Source organism: Venustampulla echinocandica, assembly GCF_003357145.1.
Source record: "Venustampulla echinocandica strain BP 5553 chromosome Unknown scaffold_11, whole genome shotgun sequence".
NCBI lineage: Eukaryota > Fungi > Ascomycota > Leotiomycetes > Helotiales > Pleuroascaceae > Venustampulla > Venustampulla echinocandica.
Genome location: NW_022474216.1, coordinates 59383 through 79892, shown reverse-complemented (window position 1 = coordinate 79892; position 20510 = coordinate 59383). Strand labels below are relative to the sequence as shown.

The 20510-nt window shown below is 49.1% G+C and overlaps 8 protein-coding genes across 8 annotated transcripts; 4 read left to right on the top strand and 4 right to left on the bottom strand.

Moving 5' to 3' along the window:
• Positions 1-1529: 1529 nt before the first annotated feature.
• Positions 1530-2499, top strand: BP5553_09557 (uncharacterized protein; the record flags this gene model as incomplete). The annotated part of the gene is made up of 2 exons (XM_032018180.1): positions 1530-2230; positions 2295-2499. The coding sequence occupies 2 exons, from the start codon at positions 1530-1532 to the stop codon at positions 2497-2499; spliced, it is 906 nt and encodes a 301-aa protein (XP_031865479.1).
• Positions 2500-3460: 961 nt separating this feature from the next.
• BP5553_09556 (Uncharacterized protein) lies at positions 3461-4953 on the bottom strand (the record flags this gene model as incomplete). Its single annotated transcript, XM_032018179.1, has 2 exons — positions 3461-4253; positions 4313-4953. The coding sequence occupies 2 exons, from the start codon at positions 4951-4953 to the stop codon at positions 3461-3463; spliced, it is 1434 nt and encodes a 477-aa protein (XP_031865478.1).
• Positions 4954-5709: 756 nt separating this feature from the next.
• On the bottom strand, positions 5710-6903 carry BP5553_09555 (Uncharacterized protein; the record flags this gene model as incomplete). The annotated part of the gene is made up of 1 exon (XM_032018178.1): positions 5710-6903. One exon carries the CDS (start codon positions 6901-6903, stop codon positions 5710-5712), a length of 1194 nt encoding a protein of 397 aa, XP_031865477.1.
• Positions 6904-7841: 938 nt separating this feature from the next.
• BP5553_09554 (Uncharacterized protein) lies at positions 7842-8615 on the top strand (the record flags this gene model as incomplete). The annotated part of the gene is made up of 2 exons (XM_032018177.1): positions 7842-7857; positions 7915-8615. The coding sequence occupies 2 exons, from the start codon at positions 7842-7844 to the stop codon at positions 8613-8615; spliced, it is 717 nt and encodes a 238-aa protein (XP_031865476.1).
• A 487-nt stretch (positions 8616-9102) lies between these two features.
• On the top strand, positions 9103-16236 carry BP5553_09553 (Uncharacterized protein; the record flags this gene model as incomplete). The annotated part of the gene is made up of 6 exons (XM_032018176.1): positions 9103-9941; positions 9997-10522; positions 10594-11200; positions 11263-14927; positions 14979-15299; positions 15349-16236. The coding sequence occupies 6 exons, from the start codon at positions 9103-9105 to the stop codon at positions 16234-16236; spliced, it is 6846 nt and encodes a 2281-aa protein (XP_031865475.1).
• An 830-nt stretch (positions 16237-17066) lies between these two features.
• BP5553_09552 (Uncharacterized protein) lies at positions 17067-17480 on the top strand (the record flags this gene model as incomplete). Its single annotated transcript, XM_032018175.1, has 1 exon — positions 17067-17480. The coding sequence occupies one exon, from the start codon at positions 17067-17069 to the stop codon at positions 17478-17480; it is 414 nt and encodes a 137-aa protein (XP_031865474.1).
• A 923-nt stretch (positions 17481-18403) lies between these two features.
• On the bottom strand, positions 18404-18717 carry BP5553_09551 (uncharacterized protein; the record flags this gene model as incomplete). The annotated part of the gene is made up of 2 exons (XM_032018174.1): positions 18404-18505; positions 18550-18717. 2 exons carry the CDS (start codon positions 18715-18717, stop codon positions 18404-18406), a joined length of 270 nt encoding a protein of 89 aa, XP_031865473.1.
• Positions 18718-19262: 545 nt separating this feature from the next.
• BP5553_09550 (uncharacterized protein) lies at positions 19263-20262 on the bottom strand (the record flags this gene model as incomplete). The annotated part of the gene is made up of 2 exons (XM_032018173.1): positions 19263-19988; positions 20056-20262. The coding sequence occupies 2 exons, from the start codon at positions 20260-20262 to the stop codon at positions 19263-19265; spliced, it is 933 nt and encodes a 310-aa protein (XP_031865472.1).
• Positions 20263-20510: the final 248 nt, after the last annotated feature.

Genomic DNA, 20510 nt, shown 5'->3' with positions numbered 1-20510 from the left:
CAGCCCGGCGGCGGCCATACGGGAGTGTGCTCGTACTCGAGTATAAGTGGATGTCGTGGAGTCGTGGTGCCATGCTTCAGCCCGGAGGGAGGGGGGAATAATAATAAGGGAATACTCCATCGCGTCCATGTCCGTCGAAAGGGGCCAAGGCCGTGGTGTGGTGGGTGGTGAGCCTATACCGTATACCGTACTATACTCCCTACCTGACCTAGGTACGAGTACCCGTACCCGTACCTTAGGTAGTTACTGTCCCCTACAGCCTATACAGCCTATGGCCGTACGGCGTCGAGCCCTGTGGCCCGCGGAACTGCTTCGTTCGGCAGCACGAACAAAATACCCAATAATGATAATTGCGCCACGACCAGGGACACCGCCGTCACGTCTTGGCCAGGTCGGGGGATCTAGATCGCTCGAAACGAGGCTTAGCAGAGACAAGCTTTTGGGGGTTGTGGAGAGGTGGTGGTGCATAAGTACATGTACAGTACATGTACGGAGGTGGGTTATTATCTCCTGTACGAGTACCCGAAGTACGAGACTGCTCGAGTAGCTGAGTTACTGCGAAGCCCGGCAGCAGTTGCTAGTACTTGCACAGTCTTACACATACTCGAGTGCTTCGTAGTCGATCAGTGGAGAGTATTGGCGGGTTACTCGTAGCGGATTACTGGTGCGACGGCCAACGTCCAGTACTCGCACAGTACGACGAATAATAATATTTTGACGACGAGCGCACAGAAGAAAAACCCCAGGGACGAAGTATCGTCCTAGTACCTACCTGGGTAACGGTTCTGTAGGCTCCTGGGTGGGTAGGTACATGTACATGTACTGTTCATGTACCTACCTTACTTTGCTGATCCTGCGTCAATCTGGTAAAGACTCAAACGTAAGACAGCCAGCTACGCACGCACAACGCGCTGCGCAGTCCAGTCTGCGCATTCTCCAACCAACCCGCGACGAAGATAGTGACATCCCTCAGCTGCACGACCCCGAAGCCCACTCGACCCAACACAGAGACTAAAACTCCACCTCCCTCGTCTTTGCCAGCTTGCCAATAGCTTCCTTTCTCCTCCTAGGCCCCCTAGGCCCCTAGACTCCTAGACTCCTAGTCCCCAAGGGTCTACTTCGTACGGCGACGGCGACGCCACAGGCATAAGCCTCATAGGGTTACAGTTACAGTGTTACACCCGGCAATGGTCGTGCCTTTAAAGGTTGAATAGCTCCCCCCCTTCGCACCCTCCGCCCACGCTGTTATCAACCTGTTTGCCTCCACATCCGCCTACGAACGCTCCGTTTCGTTTGTTCCGGCTTCGCCTTCGAGCACGAGGGCGTTGGTTAACTGAGAGCCGGCGTGCTACCCGCTCCTAGAGCATCCCTAAGTTACCGTACCTTACCTTACCTTGCAGCTGCACAACATAGCCCCGATATCGAGCCCTCGAGGTTCGTGGCGATCCTATTCGCGATATCCTCCGGCTTGGTACAAGATCCCCAATACTTCAGCTCAATCACAGAACCAAGGCCGACATTTGGTCAACATGAAGTCAGCAGCATCACCAGTCTCCCTCCTTCTCTTCATACGCGCCGCGGCATCGGCACCCATCCCCCACAGAGCTGGCTTGGGATCCTCATTCCTGTGCCCATTCCAGTCCTGTCTTGAATATCCATTCCCCTCGCCGCCGGATACGCCTGCCACAAAGCTACGAAACCCGCACTTCCCGGACCATCAGCTCGTGTCGGAAGATATAGATACCGTAATCGACAATCACCCACTCACACCGAGCATTAGCCTCTCGCCCTCCACCGCACTCACTGCGGATCAACCTCTTTCATCCTCCTATCTTCTCTCGCTCGCAGGTCCCGGATCCGCGCCCGCTCTACAAAAGCCTCCCCAAGCGGCCCCGCACCGCGCATCTAGTGCATCGCCCGCGAAGCCCACCAGCGCCCTTCCGGGACTACGAGAGGACGACGCAAAGAGATACTGGGCATCGCTACCTGTTGGCAGCGTAAGAGACGAAGCCGTGGAGCACGTGGTACTTGGTGACGGGCCGTTTGTGCCTGGCGATGGGCGTGAACTAAAATGTGCTTGTCGGGCGGCCGTGAAGTCGCAGGCATACTCTGCAAGGCAGAATGCAGGACCCGATGTGCGCAATGGCACAGATGGCGTGGCTGTCGGAATCGTGTTGATCTTCGTTGCGGTGGTTGTATGCGTGGAAGTCATCGCGAAGTTGGGAAATCTGTGAGTCGGACCACAAGAATATCCATTATTCAAGAATGGGGAGGAGGACTAATCAAGTAAATAGGCGATCGCTGCTTCGAAGGCTTTCCGGCCACGGTGCAATTTCCCTCGACGAAAACCTTAAGGAACCGTCTTGTCAGTCATGTCCCCCTCCATACCAAATGGAGCCCAAAGGCATGGAGTGCTATCAGGACTGTGATACTGCGGCTAAGTTATTGCACCATGACAATACTGTGGATATGAAGGCGCAGCCCATCCATTGGATATAAATCCATTTTGTATCCTCCGCCTGGTATATATTTCGCCATTTAAGTCGATCCTTTTTGTATATATTTTAGCGATGTTTACTCGCTACCTAGATAGCTGCGTAACTGGAGCGACTGGAGTTGGGGCTATGGTAAAGGATGGAGTCAGGTGCTGAGGAAATATTGGCATGACTTTAACAGGCGTTCTTGGCACCATTATGAGAACTACGCATATTGTTCTATTATTGAATTTAGGAAGATACCAGGAAGCAAGTTGTGGGTCGGGTATTTCGTTCTCTAGCTCTCAAAATATTGTTTACATGCCCCAGCCAGAGTAAGTAAATACTTTCAATCCAGCCATCCAGCTTAGATGTAGTAGCTTCTGCATATGATGCTTGTTACATGTGGTGCTTAGAAGGCGCTATGAGAGCCTGGAGCTGATACACCAATCAAGCCTTTCCTAAAGTCATCGAGCAACATTTTCGTATGCCGCACACTACTCCAATCCTAATAAAACGTCCAGTTATCGACATCGACTGTGCATGTATATACGTCGTTCTTAGCTCACATCCACCATGAGTGAATACAAGCTGGGTAATATTTGCGTCGATACTTATGGAGGTTTAAGAGTCCTCAAGCTGCCCTGGGAGAATATCTCGACCATCTATGACTGGGGGGTTTCTTGTGCCCATTCTATAGTGCAAGTGAGTTTTGGGAATTATGTGGGCGAAGGACGGATTGGGCATACAGTATACCGCCACAGGTCTGGGTTTGAGCCTGAAGAACAAGTCGTAGAATAACGTACTTAGGTGTTAGCCCGCCTTCTATTAGGGGCAAGCGTTAGATGTGTTGCGTCCGACGTACCATTTTCTATGGTTAATTTATATCTGTTAACTCTTAAGGCTATCGTATCTAGGAACTCATAGGAGCGGTACTACACTACAGCCTCGTATGATGAATATAGTGTAGAACAATAGATGGCAGCTCAAATATCATGCACAATTTCTACAGCCTCGGTGCCTCTTGCCATCATACCTACCTCCATCCACCCTCCCTCCTCAACTCCAACAACTAATCCATCAATGCAACAACGTCTCCATTTCCAGGATTCGCCCTTTTCCAAGAATTGGATGCGTAAACTGTCCACAGACGTGTACCCCACTCCGTCCATAGCAACATGCTTCCCATCGGCATACGCCGCTCTCATGATATCCATCGTCTTCTCTCCATCTAGTGCCCCAAATCTCACAACCCTCAACTGCCCATCCAGAGGCTTACTAGCCGGAGAAATGGTAAACGTCTTTTCAAGATTTGAGACCAAACTCGCAAGAACATAGCCATGCTCGCCCATGTGAATTGTTCCACCTTGTCCGTCCTTCACCAGCGTGGCATTCGATTTGTAGGCGTGAGGAGATGACCCGTCCTCGGGAAATAGCAGATCCTTCGCCACGAGCCCAAATCGTTTGTCGCCATGCTTTCGATATTCCGTTGTATCTGAGTCCGCGACAAGCGTTGCGTGCAAGCCATAGCTTGCCACTACCGCGCCGTACAGGGCGTTATTTGGAAGTGGTGTAGCTGTCTGTCCTTCGTTGGTGACTAGCCGCGCGCCCGGCGAGAATGTTGCTTGGAAAATAGGGAGCGGTCGTGGAGTGCCATGGAGGAGTGTCCGTAAGCCTTGGACGTAAATTGAAGGGATTTGGGAAGGCCGGTGCAACGAGTGGAATAGAGCGTTGCCAGTGCCGAGGGGCAGTTGAGTGAGGATAGGAGGAACGTAGATGCTGCCGAGAAGTCAATTCCACATGTCAAAGACAATATAGCGATAGTTATCCCATAGTACCTTGATCTGTTCCCACTGTCCAACAGGCCGTTTAGAGTATCCACGACCCCACCATCTCCACTCAGCATCAACACGGTCTGCTTCCGTCCTTGGTTCGCGCCGACCAGAAGGGTGGACCTCGCAAACTCGATGACGGATTCTGGGGTTGTAGTTCGAACGACATTGTATCTGGAATCCGGCAATCCAATGGCTTTGAGAAGGGGATGTAGAACTTCATCAAAGAAGTCTGGGGCAAGGCCGGTGCCCGAGAGAGTCGAGATAAGAATCCGCAGCTCGTTTGAAGCGTTGAAATGAGCAGGCAGGGCTCGGAAGAGGTGCCTATCCAAGAAATCTGGAGGAAGGAGTGCCGAATTTATGGTTCGAAGCTCGAACGGGTGTTCTTTGATTTCGGCTTCTGGCTCTGGGGCCGCGGGCGCGGGCGCGAGACTGAAGACGGAATGGACGGTACCACTTCCTGGTATATTGGCAACGGTTATGACGTCCTCATCGTTTAGTTGGAGGGAGCCAGCAACCAGGGCACCATTGCTGTAGGTGAAGTGGACTGGCTCATCGCCAAGATCGCCGCAGTTGCTGGTGCTGCTTTCGGTGTCGCTGTAAGCCTCTTCGGAGCTTGAGGAAGCGTCGAGGGCGAGGGCCGCCATGGCGACGGCGGCACAATAGGGGTGACGGCGAATGGAGATGTGATGCCGGAGATAGAGTGAAGGAAGGAGGGAATTGGAGCGGCCATGGTGAGATTTTGTCGGTGGTGGATGAGTGAGTGAGTGGGTGGGTGGGTGGAAGGAAGATACCAGGCTCCAGGGAGTTTAGTTATTAGTGGTGGGATGAGTCCGAGTCGTCGCACGCAATATTTCGTACAAAGTACCTAGGTACCCCGAGGGGTTCGTATAGGTGGGGTGGCTAGGGCAGCTTTGCCGAGGTTTAGGCGGCGAATTGGGCGAGGAACCTCATACGAAGTCCTACGGTATCAGAACATGTACTGTACATGTACATATCACCACCCTACCTCGAAGTAGAGGCTCTCCAACCTGTCTCGCTCTTAAAGGCGAACCCGAAACCCTCACCTCTGCTCACCTCTGCCACCCCCCCACCCCCGTCTCGTCTAGAATGACGATTGGATTAGCTACAGTACGCTGTGCTTCCGAAAGAAGTCTGTCGATCGAGCTCTCACCACTCGCATCTAAGCGCGCTAGAACGACAGTTCCTCTGACGCGGTCGTCGGTAATGTCTCATACGCTACGATCGTGGAACTGGTAGTACCATGCTAACCTTCGCGATAGGATCGGCTCGCATCTTAATCACTGCGGGCTCAGGGCGCATACTAATGATTTCTTGAGTGGAACTTCTCTATTCGGAATTAAACCTGACCTGCGAAATCAAACTAGCCCTTGCTAACCTATCTATTTCACAATTTCCGTCACTCCGGCGCGCAGCACCTCTCCAGTCCAATGGATTTGAAGCGGCTTCAGCGTGCGAGTCTGCTTCAAGTGCACGCTGCCCCACCTGAGATATTCCCCAAATGAGCCGGGCTTAACATCTGCCTCGGAGTTTTCAGGCAGATCCCACAGCTTGGCGAGGTGGACAAGCTTGTTGTTCTTCAAGCCGCGTGAGAGCTTCATGGTAGAAGCATGAGTCAGAAGCTCTTGGACCAGTGTCTCGGCTTCCTGATCTCGATCGGCAGGTGCAAGCCCTTCCCTCTGGAGGGAGAGGAGATCGAACTGGCGTTGTCCATCAAATTTACAAATTTGCTGGGCGAGGAAAGCTTCCTGCACTGGTAGCATAAACGCGTGGTTTTCCCAATATCGTGGGCCGTTGAAGCCATCGGCGGGATCCTCCAGCATCCAGACCCTCTTGAAGGCGAGGAAATGTGCCACGTAGTCGTTGAATAACTGGTTGTCGATTGCGAATGTAGTCTGCATGATTTTCGGGATCTGGACTGGTTTCACAGGACGGACTAGGGGATGGTCATGTAAGCCCTTGCAATCCGTCCGATTTTCCCACATCGCTAGGAATACGTCGTGCCATCGTCTGATGAAGCCATTTCCGCTTTTTGCTGCAATGAAACAATTCATGATGATATCGTTGCTGGGCTCTGTTCCTGTAGCGAAGCCTGCAATTTCATACGGCGTTCTTGGATCTTCTAGCGCCCTCCAGCAGATATCATGAATGCTTCTGAATAGCATGATGCCTGTATCCATCCAGACACCTCCATAGAGATAGAGGAGGGGTAACCTGACAAGATCCGCGCTGTGAACACCGGCATATATCCCCGACATGGTGCCGTTGTTAAACGCCTCGGGGAAGAAAGTCGAATTAACGAATGTAGAGACGTTCAACGGAGAGCCGGCGACGTGATCTAGGACACGTACAGTCCAATCTGGCCCAAGTCTCCGGACCCATCCAATAATATTCCGTCTGACATATGGTCGCATTTCTGAGAACCCAGTGTCCCAGAACGTCCATACGTTCTTCTCAGATGTTATGGCTTGGTACTTGAGGAGTGTAGCAATGATTTCGTCATCTGATCGACCATCTAATTGGGAAGATGGGATCATCATGACTTCTGAACTTGTGTCTCCGTTGAATTTGGACATCATGACCCAAGATGAATTTGAGAACTCAGAGCTGCCGGTCCTGAAGTCGGATGGTGACGAGCGAGGCTCACTAGCAAAACAAAACTCATATGTCTGCTCTGAGAATATTTCAACTTTTTGGGGCCGTCTCACTTACGTGCACAAGCAGCTGAAGAATCATTTCGAGGTGTTGTACTTAGTGGTCCGTAACGTTGCGGAGTACAGTGGAATACAGTGTACAAGCGGTGACCTGATTTAAGAAGGTACATACTGTATTAGTTGCTAGAGCAAGGCTTTAGCAGGGACTTCGTGCATCCAATATTTTACAGCGCAAGTCGCAATTCATTAAGCTATGCACTTTATCTTTTATCCCTAACACAACATGGGTAGAGTTGGAATAAGACTGTGAGACAGACCTTCCATTCTTAGTCCGTGGCATGCTGACATATTGACACTACTGCTCATCTTATTGAAACGTTACGGACATCACTTTCATCCTTAATCCCACGATGATTGCCCTCAGCCGGGTCAGTCTATCCATTATTTCCGCCCTCAATTCCAGTTAACTGTCTCTTTATCTATCATCAAGTCTTTCGTGTAGGCTTTACTTCTGGCCCACAGGATCAGACCACCAGTGCAGTAGGGTATCGCGTAAGGCTACCTTGCCCAACCCCCCGGTCTCTGCTGCTTGGGGTTCCCCAGCCAATGATAAAAGAAGCTCCTCTCATATCGACCTCATACCAATCTTCTATTTTTTTGTTTTTGGCATTACATCGCCTCATTTCAACGTCGGGCTAACTACCCATATGATTTATTCCTGATCGATATCTACCACGTGAGATAGGCTTCACGAAATGAAGTTCTTATGTCTTCCAGGGGCTCTCACTAATGCCCATGTAATAGCCCAAGAACAAGTTCGTGACTTTGGAAAGTAGGCTAACTCTTTGTCTCTGTAGACAATGCGAGTCCAACTTGGTATATGAGATGATCGCCACGAAATGATGAAGCGTATTTCTAATTATTGATATCAAGGTCCATTTGTCGACGAGCTCCAATCTGACAAAACCGCATCGTTCCATTTCGCTGAAGGCGTCATCGAGGAGGATCTTCCAGGTGAATACGGGGAGTATTTTGGAAACCCTCCTCACCTTCGATTTTTCAAATATGAGGCTGGAGTCGAGCCTCTAGACATCTTAAACGGCTTCCGGGATTTTGACAATGGGGGGACCCCAGAAGATGCAATGCGAGATTTTCTCGGAGATGAAAGCGTCCCTCTACGTGAAGACGTCCAGAGAATGCTGGATGATCTTCATCAAGTTGTCCATGAAGAAGGACCATTCCAGGGTGTAATTGGATACTCCGAAGGCGCCACGGTCGCTGCAACGCTTCTACTCAACGAGCAGAGGAGATGCCGGGATGCCGGGTCGAGCAGCACGTTCAAATGCGCCATATTCTTTGCCGGCTGGCCCCCGCTTGCGTCAGAAGGGGAGAATTCTCTCTTGCTTTCCGATCAAGTAGGTCAAATTATCACGGTCCCAACCTGCCATGTAATTGGTGCTGCGGACCCTTACTTGCAAGGCTGCATGGCGTTGTTCAATGTATGTGATAGTGAGACGGCCGAAATGTTCGATCACGGGAAAGGGCATCTTATTCCTCGGGATAGAAGGACGGTTAAGGAATTAGCTGACGTCGTGCGAAAGTTCATTGAAAAAGCTGAGAGTCGTCGGCATTAGAGCTAGTCTCAAGGGCTCCGAACTCGGGCTTGCGTTGTGTATTTCCTCTAAGACATCGCCTACTCAATGCACAAGATGAAGCCTCACACGGCAATATTCACATGCACTTCTGCACGCTACCTAACTGGTAATAGAAGCTCAGCCGGAGGCCAGGTATGTTGGGATGACAGCATCACGGGTACATACATACGTTAAGCAAATTCCTAGATCATAATTTATTTCGGCATAGCTTCTCCCGGTCTTGTTGTTAGGTACATGTAACCATAACATTACGGGGTACGAACGTAACTGTTGCATAGAGGTAGTACTAGTACTATGCTCCCCAGCTCAACTACATCAACAAGGATCATCTCAGATAGCTCATGTTGCTGCCCTTCATGTTAAATCATCGCCATCAATCGCGTTGTCCTTTTTAAATCTGCAAGTCACACATATAGCTTTTGCGGACAAGTCATCGAGTCATTTATTGAGTGACCACCGACGAGAAATGGGGAGCATATCCGAAGCGCTGGGTGGAAGAGCCGGTAGCAATGGCAACGAATCTTCAGCTCATAGCTCTGTGTCGCCAAACACGTCTGAAGATATAGGCCGTGGAATGGAACCCCCGACCACGGAGAAGACTACTATATTTCATGGCGGACATGCTCATACCTGGGTTTCTTCGGGCTCGAAAGAGATCATGCCAATAGCTATCGTTGGAATGTCTTGCCGTCTATCAGGTGATGTGAGCACGGCCGAAGAGTTCTGGGAGATGTGCTCGCGAGCACGTAGTGGATGGTCAGAAATTCCAAATGAAAGATTCAGCCAGCAGGGATACTTCCATCCAAATCCTGCTAAAAGCGGAACCTACAATCCAAAAGGAGGCCACTTCTTACGAGAAGATATCTCCCTTTTCGATGCCCCGTTTTTCAACATAACTGCACAGGAATCAAGATCGCTTGATCCACAGCAAAGATTGTTATTAGAGTGTTCCTACGAGGCCCTTGAGAATGGAGGGATCCCTAAAGAAAATATAATAGGTGCAAACATAGGCGTTTTTGTCGGTGGTTCCTTTTCAGACTATACTTTGCACTGTCTTCGAGATACCGACACCGCTCCCCTATACGAAGCGACTGGGAATGCAGCATCCCTCATGTCGAATCGTTTATCGTACTATTTTGACCTGAAAGGACCAAGCGTCACCGTTGATACAGCATGCTCATCGAGCTTATCAGCTCTCCACCTTGCGTGCCAAAGTTTACGGACAGGGGAGTCAAGTCAGGCAATCGTTGGAGGCAGCCATCTGAATCTCCTGCCAGACTTCTTTATTTCCATGTCTATGTCAAGGTATGAAATACGTCGCACTAAGCCGTCATTTGAGGAATACTGCTTACTTTGGAAGATTATTTTCTGACGCAGGGAAGTCATACTCCTTTGACCACAGAGCCTCTGGCTACGGCCGTGGTGAAGGAGTAGCATGCATTGTGTTGAAGCCCCTCAGCGATGCTGTCGAAAACGGCGACAAGATTCGAGCCGTGATTCGCAACACCGGCATGAATCAAGACGGCCGAACGCAGGGAATTACGATGCCGAACGGCAGTGCTCAAGAAGAACTCATCAGATCTGTTTATGACTCGGCTGGCCTTGACATTAATGACACGGGATATGTAGAAGCGCATGGCACGGGTACTAAAGTTGGAGATCCAATTGAAGCTGGTGCGCTGTACTCGGTGTTTGGACAAGATCGATCTCCCTTACAACCACTTTTCGTGGGATCCGTGAAATCAAATATTGGTCATACTGAAGGCGCAAGCGGTGTCATATCAGTAATAAAGGCGGCCCTCATGCTAGAGAAAGGATTTATTCTGCCAAGCATCAATTTCGAAACTCCAAATAAGGAAATTCCCTTATCTAAATGGAACATGAAGGTGCGTGGAATGGTGTAATAAGAGGGACACTTGGGAACTCAACACTTCGAAGTCTAGCTAACATATTTTAGGTTCCTACGTCTCAACTTCCGTGGCCTCGATCAAAGCGGTTTGTGAGCATTAACAACTTCGGCTTTGGAGGAACCAATGTACATGTTGTGCTAGAAGGACCTCCGCGTGCTTCTAAAATTCTAACGAATGGGGCTCGTACAAATATTCCTAATGCGATAAGTGGAAAGTCAAAGGTAAGGAAAACAACCATTGGCTCCTCAGACCCAAAGCCTAGGCACCTGTACCTGTTATCAGCAAACAGCGAAGAGTCTGTGAGATCTCAGATGAAAAGTATCGAACTCTACCTAGAACAGCGTCCAGAAACCTTCGAGCTCTCATTGATGAGCAAGCTTGCATATACACTTGGCCAACGCCGATCTTTATTACCATGGAAAGTGGCTGTATCTGCCGCGTCGGGGTCTGAATTGATTCGCAAGCTTTCCAGTTCAACCGTCATCCCGTTACGGAGTTTTGATAAGCCGAGGATAGGATTTGTTTTTACTGGACAAGGAGCTCAGTGGAATGCCATGGGGCGCGAACTTTTGCAGTGTTACCCAATATTTACCGCCACAATCACAGCGGCAGATAATTGCCTGGTGAGTCTTGGGGCCCACTGGTCCCTTGTAGGTAAAGGTCCCCGAGTTAAACGCAGATTTTCAAGTTCAGATCGCAATGCTAACGCGAAGTAGGCGAACTTTCCAGAGATGCTAAGACTTCCAGGGTGGAGAACGCGTATATCAGCCAACCTGCGTGTACTGCCATCCAGTTAGCACTGGTGGATTTACTGGCCTCGTGGGACATTCGACCCAGCGCGGTTGTTGGTCATTCTAGCGGGGAGATAGCAGGGGCCTATGCAGCAGGCATCTTGTCGCTCAAGGCTTGCATGACAATTGCCTATCATCGTGGGCTTGCGACCGTGAATTTTGCATCCAGGTTTCCAGCATTAAAGGGGGCCATGCTAGCAGTGGGAGGTGGGGAGACTGAAGTACGGCCGCTTTTAAAGGGATTGAGGAGTGGTTGTGGGCAAGTTGTCATTGCATGTATCAACAGCCCCTCGAGCATTACGGCCTCAGGAGATGAGGAAGCAATCATCGAGCTTCAAACTCGGGTGGAAGGTAAAAGGCTGTTCAACAGGAAGCTTCGAGTCGATATGGCTTACCATTCCCACCATATGAGTCTTGTGGCTGAAGATTACCTGACGGCGATTATAGACACCGAACCTCTGGGGTCTCCTAACATAGCATATTATTCTTCAGTGACGGCCCACCAGATTGACGGCTTGGAATTGAACCCGTCCTATTGGGTTGACAACCTCACCTCTCCGGTACAATTCTCCCGGGCGCTCCAGAGAATGTGCATATCGTCCGATAAAGGCACATCTGCAAACGATGCCATCAACACACTGATCGAACTAGGTCCACACTCAGCACTTGAGGGGCCCATAAAGCAGACCCTGAAGAGTGCGGGCCAGACTCCTATCACTATCGGATATGTACCAAGTCTGGTTAGGGGCAGCGACGCAATCGAGACTATGCAGCAGCTAGCAGCATCTCTTGTATCCAGAGGTGCTCGTCTGAACTTTTCAGCTATCAACTTCCCCAAACCTCGAGATAATATTGCAGCTAGTCTCCTGACTGACCTCCCAAGATACCCGTGGCAACACAGTACTAAGCACTGGCATGAATCTCGCATTAGCAACAACCACCGGTTCGCTCGCCGATGGCCGCGAAACGACGTCCTGGGTGGCATAGCAGATGATTCTAATGATCTAGAACCGAGGTGGCGGAACATCATACGATTGGACGATTTACCGTGGGTGAGGGATCACAGGATCCAGTCGAATAATGTATACCCCATAGCTGGCTATATAATCATGGTAGTGGAGGCAGCGTCCCAACGTGCAGCGTCCCGGGCAGTTAGTTTTGAAGAATTTGTAATTCGGGAACTATCGGCAAGTCGACCGCTTATTATCAACGAGAAAGTTGACGTCGAGACAATGATCACACTTCGGCCGTATAGTGAAGGGACCAGAACGTCTACAGATGCTTGGGACGAATTCAGGGTATTTTCTTGGGCCAGTGATAAAGGTTGGATTGAGCATTGCCGCGGCATTGTCGGGGTACATAAAGCCAAAGTCACCAATGCCATTGATGGTCAGCGGCAATTTGAGGATGCTGCGGTATCGATAAAACGTCAAATCTCAATAATGAAAAAGTCTTGCACGGAAGCGATCGAACTTCGGATGCTGGCAGAAACACTTGCAAATGTTGGTGTGGTATATGGTCCGGCATTTCAAGGTATTGTGGCCTGCAAAGTGTGTGAGCAACACGCTATTGCTGATGTCAAGATCCCGGATACGGCGGGCCCGATGCCAAACCATTTTGAGCCAGAACTTATCATGCACCCTGCTACTCTGGACTTGATCATCCAAATCCTATGGCCGCTGCTAGGCGCAGGCCGAGCTGGCTGGGATCAGCTATACATGCCCTCGTTTATCAAGAAACTGACTATCTCTCGGCATATCCAAAAGCGGCCAGGTGACCATCTCAGCGTCTATGGTAGCCGCCCAAAAGTCACATCTTCCGCTGTGAAGCCCGTCGAGCTCTCGATATTCGCAACTGAGAGTGGTAGCGAGGAGGCTTGTGTTGTGATGGAAGGCTGCATTTTCACGCCTGTCTATGGCAAAGGAATGAACTCGGGACGAGGAGGCAAGAGAGCCCTGTGCTTCAGGATGGATTGGGAGCCATTTCTAATTCCAAACACTGGTTCTTCAGCTCCCTATCCCGAAGCGGAGGTTACCATCATCAGTCCAGAATTCCCCACTGAGTTCTCTATTTCGGAGCTCGCGTCGTCTCTGGAGGAGTTGACTGGGAAATCACCACGGATCGGTTCGCTCCTGGAGACAGACCCTAACGGAAAGATATGTATCGTCTTAGCCGAACTTGACAAGCCATTTCTTTCTGATATTGTGCCAGAAGAATTTGGCTTAGTCCAGCAGCTTTTGACTACAGCAAGAGGCATAATCTGGGTTGTTCGTGGTGCATACCAAGGCACGAAATCGCCAAACGCAAACATGGTAACTGGGTTGGCTCGAACTATCCGCTCGGAGACGGCCCTCAGATTTGTCACTGTAGACCTGGACCAGCCAGGGGATACTCCGAATGCAGTAGAGACCATCGCAACCATTTTCAGAATCACATTTGCCATAGACGCATCAATCGAAGTCTGTGAGATGGAGTACATGGAAAGATCAGGCGTCCTTTACGTTCCACGTATTGTGAATGATGATAAAATGAACACGTCCATCCACCAGCAGACGCAAGACTTACCTGGCCCGGACCTCCAGCCATTCTCACAGATGGGAAGGCCGCTGAAAATGACTGTGGGAAGTCCAGGTCTCCTGGATACCTTGCATTTCATAGATGACTACACACGCGGAGAAGCTCTTCCGGATGATCATATAGAGATCGAGATCAAAGCTATCGGCTTAAATTTCAAAGACGTGATGATAGCCATGGGCCAGCTTGTTAATGAGCATATTGGCACAGAATGTAGCGGTATTATTACAGCTATTGGGCGGAAAGTCTTGGGCGATGAATTCGCAGTTGGGGATCGAGTTTGTGCCATGGCGGAGGGTTCATTTGCCACCCATATTCGTTGCAAGGCTACAAGCGTCTCAAAAATTAGAGATGATATGTCCTTCGAGGTAGCAGCAACTATGCCTGTTGTTTGGAGTACGGCCTACTATTCCCTGATCGATCTCGGTCGGCTCTGCAAGGGAGACACTGTTCTGATTCATGCTGCTGCCGGCGGAGTAGGTCAAGCTGCGATCATTCTCTCTCAAATGATTGGTGCTGAGATATTCGTGACCGTTGGGAGTGTGGAAAAGAAAGCGTTTATAAAGACTTATAATATTCCAGACGATCACATCTTTTTTAGCCGCGATACCTCGTTTGCCAACGGAGTAATGGCAGCAACCAAAGGCCGCGGTGTTGATGTCGTGCTCAATTCGCTGGCTGGCGACGCACTGCGAGTTAGCTGGGAGTGCCTTGCACATTTTGGACGATTCGTCGAGATTGGCAAAAGAGATATCGTCACTAATACAAGGCTAGAAATGGCACCGTTCGCATATAATACCTCATTCTCGTCCGTTGACTTGACCGTCGTGGCAGCAGAACGGCCCCAGTTAATGAAAAGACTCCTTTCGGATGTTTTCAAATTACATCAAGAAGGAATGCTCAAAAGCATTCCAATCACCGTTTTCCCAGTCTCGGAGGTAGAATCTGCCTTCCGGACTCTCCAGAGCGGAAAAAATATCGGGAAGGTCGCTGTCAAGCCAAGTGCGGCGGATCAAGTCAAGGCAGGTCTTCTCTTGGTTTAAATCCATTCGCTAATGATTATATAGGCTATCCCTGCAAAGCTTCAGACTTCTTTGCTACGCCAAGATGCTTTATACATCATAGTAGGCGGTACCGGCGGACTTGGAAGAAGTATTGCCGAGTGGATGGCGCGCAATGGGGCTAGACATATTATCCTTCTCTCACGCTCACCGGCAGTTAAGGGCAAGGTCAAAGATCTGATTCAGAAGCTCGAACAGCTAGAGGCAAATGTCTCCGTTCGTCAATGCAACGTTGCGGAGCAAAGAGACGTCGAAAAAATCGTCGCTGAATGTACACATGATATGCCCCCTATTCGGGGAGTCATTCATAGTGCAATGATACTCAATGTGTGTAGTCCATGCCAATTTATATTTGAAAATTTCTAACAAATCACAGGATGTCCTATTCGAAAAGATGAAGTTTGAGGACTATGCGGAGGTTGTCAAACCCAAGGTCGCTGGTGCTTGGAATTTGCACAATAGTCTCTTGAAATCAGATCTCGATTTCTTTATCACTCTCTCCTCGGCCGCTGGTATAATTGGGAACCGAGGCCAAGCAGCCTATTCCGCTGCAAGTACATTCATGGATGCATTCACTCAATACAGAATCGGGATGGGTCTTCCAGCCACCACCATTGATCTGGCAGCAGTGAGCGATGTCGGATATTTGGCAGAAAACTTGGAAATGCAAGCGCTAGTAATGGGTTCAATGGGAAGCGAAGGGATCGACGAGATGGAGCTCCATGCTCTGATGGCAGCAGCTATTGGTGGAAAGATGAGCTCGTGCAGGAACCACTGCATCACGGGCTTAGATATTGGACCAGCATTTCCAGCAACAACTTGGATATCCGATTCCAAATTCTCGAGGATCCGTAGCTCCCTTGTCACTGAACATGGTGTGGCGCCCGAGAAACTGGCGATATCGCTCGGATACGAGGTCGCGCAAGCCCAGTCACTCACAGAAGTAGAGCAGATTATATACCGAGGACTTGCGGTTAAGATATCTGAAATACTAATGGTGCCTCTCGACGACATTCAAGAAAGGAAACCAATTTCTGCATATGGCTTGGACTCCCTAGTCGCTGTCGAAATCCGCAACTGGATAGCGCGAGAACTGGATGTTAATTTGCAAGTCCTGGAGATGCTGTCGAGTGGATCGCTTATGGTTCTCTGCCAGACTATCTTGAAGAAGTCGAGCTTGGTGAACCAGAAGTTATTCAGCGGGGAAGGGGAGAAGGGCGTTGGGGGGTCTAGAGCAGCGCTCGGCAAAGCCGACGGCTCTTGAAGCAGAGCATAAGCCGTTTGAATATGTGGCTTGGATACAACCTCAAGCCCTGGTTTGAGAATTGGCCATTGCCCTCGCCTGGGGATCATATAGTCAGCTATGATATACCGGCTTAAGGGAAGCAGTTGCACCAACGGCTCAGCCAAGTGGGAACCACTTTCGCTCCAAGAACCCCCCGTGACTGCGCATAATCTTGATCTCCCTACTTGGCCTAGGAGTCAGCCACGGATGGCTACAGCAGAGACAAGTGTTGTTGATAAACGCGTAGTAATGTATTCTTACAGTATTTATTGCCGGATTTTGGTTTCGCTCAAAAAATGATAAATACCTTGTCAGCCCGGTTTCCTCGAGGTATATCCCCCGCAAAGACGGGCTACTATTTGGGCCTGGTGTGGTATCCCATGTGATGCCTAGATAACGTTAGTTATCATTTTAATAAGAATGGCATAAGAAGTACATATATGAACTCCCAAGGCCCATTACTTAGCATAAGAGTTAACTATTATAATCGATAATTAAGTTAAGCATAAAGCTTCTATCTAATAAGGAAATACTACACTTATATAGAACCTTTTTCTTCCTAGATCCATGTAGATCTCAAGGGTCGAGGCTTGATCCGATAGATCGTAGTCTTACCCCTGAGATCCTCTCGATCCATATTACATGAGCATCATTACGTGATTCTTACTGTCACGTGACTTAGTCACATGCCTCTATAGTTCTCTGTGGTAATCCTTCGGATTCCTCGAGCCTCAGGCTATAAGGTTAGCGTTCGTAACACATAAGTCTTCGTCTTTTTCCTTCCTTCGTCTTATATTTTAATCTACACAATGTCAGAAATAGTTGGCTCCGCTTGGAAAATCATTCCCCAGTTCCAATCGCGCTCGATAAAAGCGACGGTCAAATTCTACAACGAGGAGCTGAGTTTCATAACGGGAGGTCTACATCCAGACGACGACGCACCCACATTCTGCTCCATCTTCATCGGAAAGAAAGCAGCTGCCAATATTTATTTCCATAAGTGCTCACCCGAGGAATTTCACCCATCAAAGGCAATGATTTCACTCGGAACCAAAGAGCTAGATGAGTTCCACGATCACCTGCGATCACGCGCGAAGGTCGAGTTCGCCCAACCGATCAAGGACGAGGCTTGGGGGTATCGGCAGTTTACCATTAAGGATATCGATGGGAATGAGTTGACTTTCTTCAAGTTCCTGGAGGGTGGGAACCCAGGAGCAGATTGAGAGAAGGGTTGGCGGTTGAAGTGAATCCATTTCGACATGGCTGGGTGAGTTCGATGGCTGAGTATCGAGATGGGTGATGGTGCTAGAACGAGGATATTTAACAGATTTGAAGGCTGTTATAATTAGAGTCATTTAGAGATCAGTTTTTTTTCGCAACCGTGATACCATTGACAAGTAGAGATTTGATTGACTTCCTGACTAATATGATTCAGATTGAGCTGTGTAGTTACGGATGGGCTTGTAGAGTTTCTTGCCCTGATCCCTATAACCTATATTCCCATGGCTGACTATCTATCAAGCTTCGAGCAACCGTAGCATCTTGTCACTGTGTGCAGGGGTGAAAGATGTCAGGTCCTTGGCCAATTCCTCATTTGATTGCTAGTGATCGGAAAGACTATCCATTTTATATAGCTTAATAGTGTAACCACTCGACTCCACTCAACTCCTGCGTATAAATTTCGTAACCTCTCATCTGACTAAATTATACTAGAATTGTCTAGTATTATATAGCCCTTCGTCGACAGCTCCATTAAACGAAGCGAGACGTTATCTGATCGGTGAACAGACATATATCTGCAGTCATCCTACGATATATTACCGAACCACCGACTTTCCAGCTAGTAGTTCGGATGAGGGGATTTGAACTCTTCGTTAGAACAAGTATTGTTAAACGCCGTCCTCCTCTTCACTCCGATTGTCTGTCGTGCAGTATAGCTTCTCTTTCTCCCGAATCAAATCACGACGTCGAACATAATCTCGATGCTCTCCCAGACCCCCTTGATGTTTAGACCAAATCATTAAAGGATTGCCTAGACGATCTCGTCCCTGTCTAACATTTATATAGGTATTTCGAAGTACATGTCAATCTTTAGATACAAAGGCTGTGCTAGTATAGGGATACAACGCACAACATCTCGGCGATGCTATTCGAAGTAGTTTCGAAGTCGAAGTTGGATTGGAGAGCCTTTCTTTAGTATTGGCGAGATAGGGACATAGTCGCCATCATCCTTTAACGTCGAGGTAATCTAAAGGAGTCAGTAGATAACTATTTGAACTCTTAAGCACTCACTGTCATAACTTTTACATAACCCAACTTCCTCGGCATACTACTCAGGACGAGGGCCATGTAGCCGCGCACTTTGTCCGGGAGAACAGGAGTAGGTATGCCCAAACCGCAGCATTCTGAATTGCTCTTGAACTTGTAAACCCCGCCCTGGACATCTGTTAGCAGTACCATTTTATTTATGGCAGCCGTTTGATGAGGTTGTACGGCTAAGAGGGAAAGAACAAGATTGGTGATGACTTCACATTAGCGATGTCGTTGCGATGCGATGACACAATCATTCCAGCCTGTGCCTACACGTGATCGCGTTCTAAAAGAATAAGCATCCCCGCTTTTGCAATCTTTCCACGACTTTGACAGCTTATTTATTGTGCCGACCTTTAGTGGGCTGGGGGGTTGCTCGTGAGGCGGGCTATGCCTGACACGGGCACCATATATTCAATAAATTCGCCAACCTCAAGAGCTTAGCAGCCTTGGTGAGTGATGACAGCATTGTTGCGTCCATTCGAGCTTTGGCATACTTCGCCAATTAGCCGGCCGCCCCATGTTTTAAAGTTGGGGTTGTATGAGTTAGCTCCCATCCTCGATAAAGCACCCGATAGCTTCTCAAACAGCACCAAGAGTAGCTATCCAGAGCAATCCCTAGTGAAACCACTCGAGGATGTGGCACGAGACGCTATCCCATAATTGCGATCCCACTACAGTCATTTTATTGCCAATTACCCAACCGGACCTAATAGTATGTGTGTCTGCCAAGGAATGCCGTGAGTCGAGGATGCGGGCATAGGGCCGTAGGCTTCAGCTGTAGTATCGACTGTAGCCCGTTGGGTTCGCAAACTCTCCTTCTTGCGCCCAACAGGTCCAGCTTTTCCCAAAGTCCTTTTGGAAGCCGTTTTCTTTTTAACCAGTATTTCTTCTTTTGGGCTCTTCCTAATCTGTTGCCGTTTTCTGGCCACTTTGTTCCTGGTCTCCTTGGCCTTTTCTAGCCTCAGTTCTACCTTCTCTACTCTCCCCACCAGCATTTCAGCCTCCTCTTCATGGAATTCTTTTTGGTTTGTTTTGCTTTCATCATGGTTTGGTTTCCCTTCATGCCGATTCCTTGCCTTCCCCCCCCGACACCTCTTTGCCGCCGCATCGCCCACTGCCTCAACGAGCCTCTTCGTCGCATGACCGGTTAGCCGGTACCTGTCAACCTCCTCCTTCGCAGATCCATACAAGGCAAGCGCGCTCAATTGTACACGGTATGTCTCTCTTATGCCAACGTACGAGCAGTCCCGCTTCATCCCCTTTCCATTTCGCAATTTTAGCGTATCGTGCGTGTGTGGTTTGGAAGTCGTGACCACACGGAGATAGCCCGCACGTTGTGCTGCAAGCGCTTCAGTTCGGATCTCTATACCTTTTGCAGCGAGGTGTTTCCGTATAGACGTTCCGTTAAAGGATGTCATCTTTTACTAGTATGTTAGATCCGTATCTAGTAATGAGATGCAAGACAGGTCGCAAGGATGGACATACGATTGCGACCTCAACGAGGGAATGATGTTTCATCGGTTGGTCTTCGGGGCAAGAAATAATTACCACAGGGTGATTATAAGCTCCAGTGTGCAACTCAGGGTCCGTATATGCACCGTTGCAAACCCGGTCTTTTGGAGGAAGAAACATGATAGTGCCCGGAGCGATTCGTGGAGCTTGGGCTGCGGTCAGGAATTCGAATTTATCCATCATCACCAAAATATCTGAAAAGTATATTATGAGCGAGATGATTCATGGTCCAAGATCAAGTCCGTTATCCAAAGAAGAGATCGCGACCTAGAAATAACACATTCATTCCTGGCTTTGTCTTGTTGAAAGAAGCACTAGTGACACGAGTCGAAGGTCGTGCATCGGGACAAAGGAGACATATCTTCCTACTGCACGGTAAAGACAAATGACCCTATTCATGGCTCAGACAAAAATTCAGAAGCGTGAAA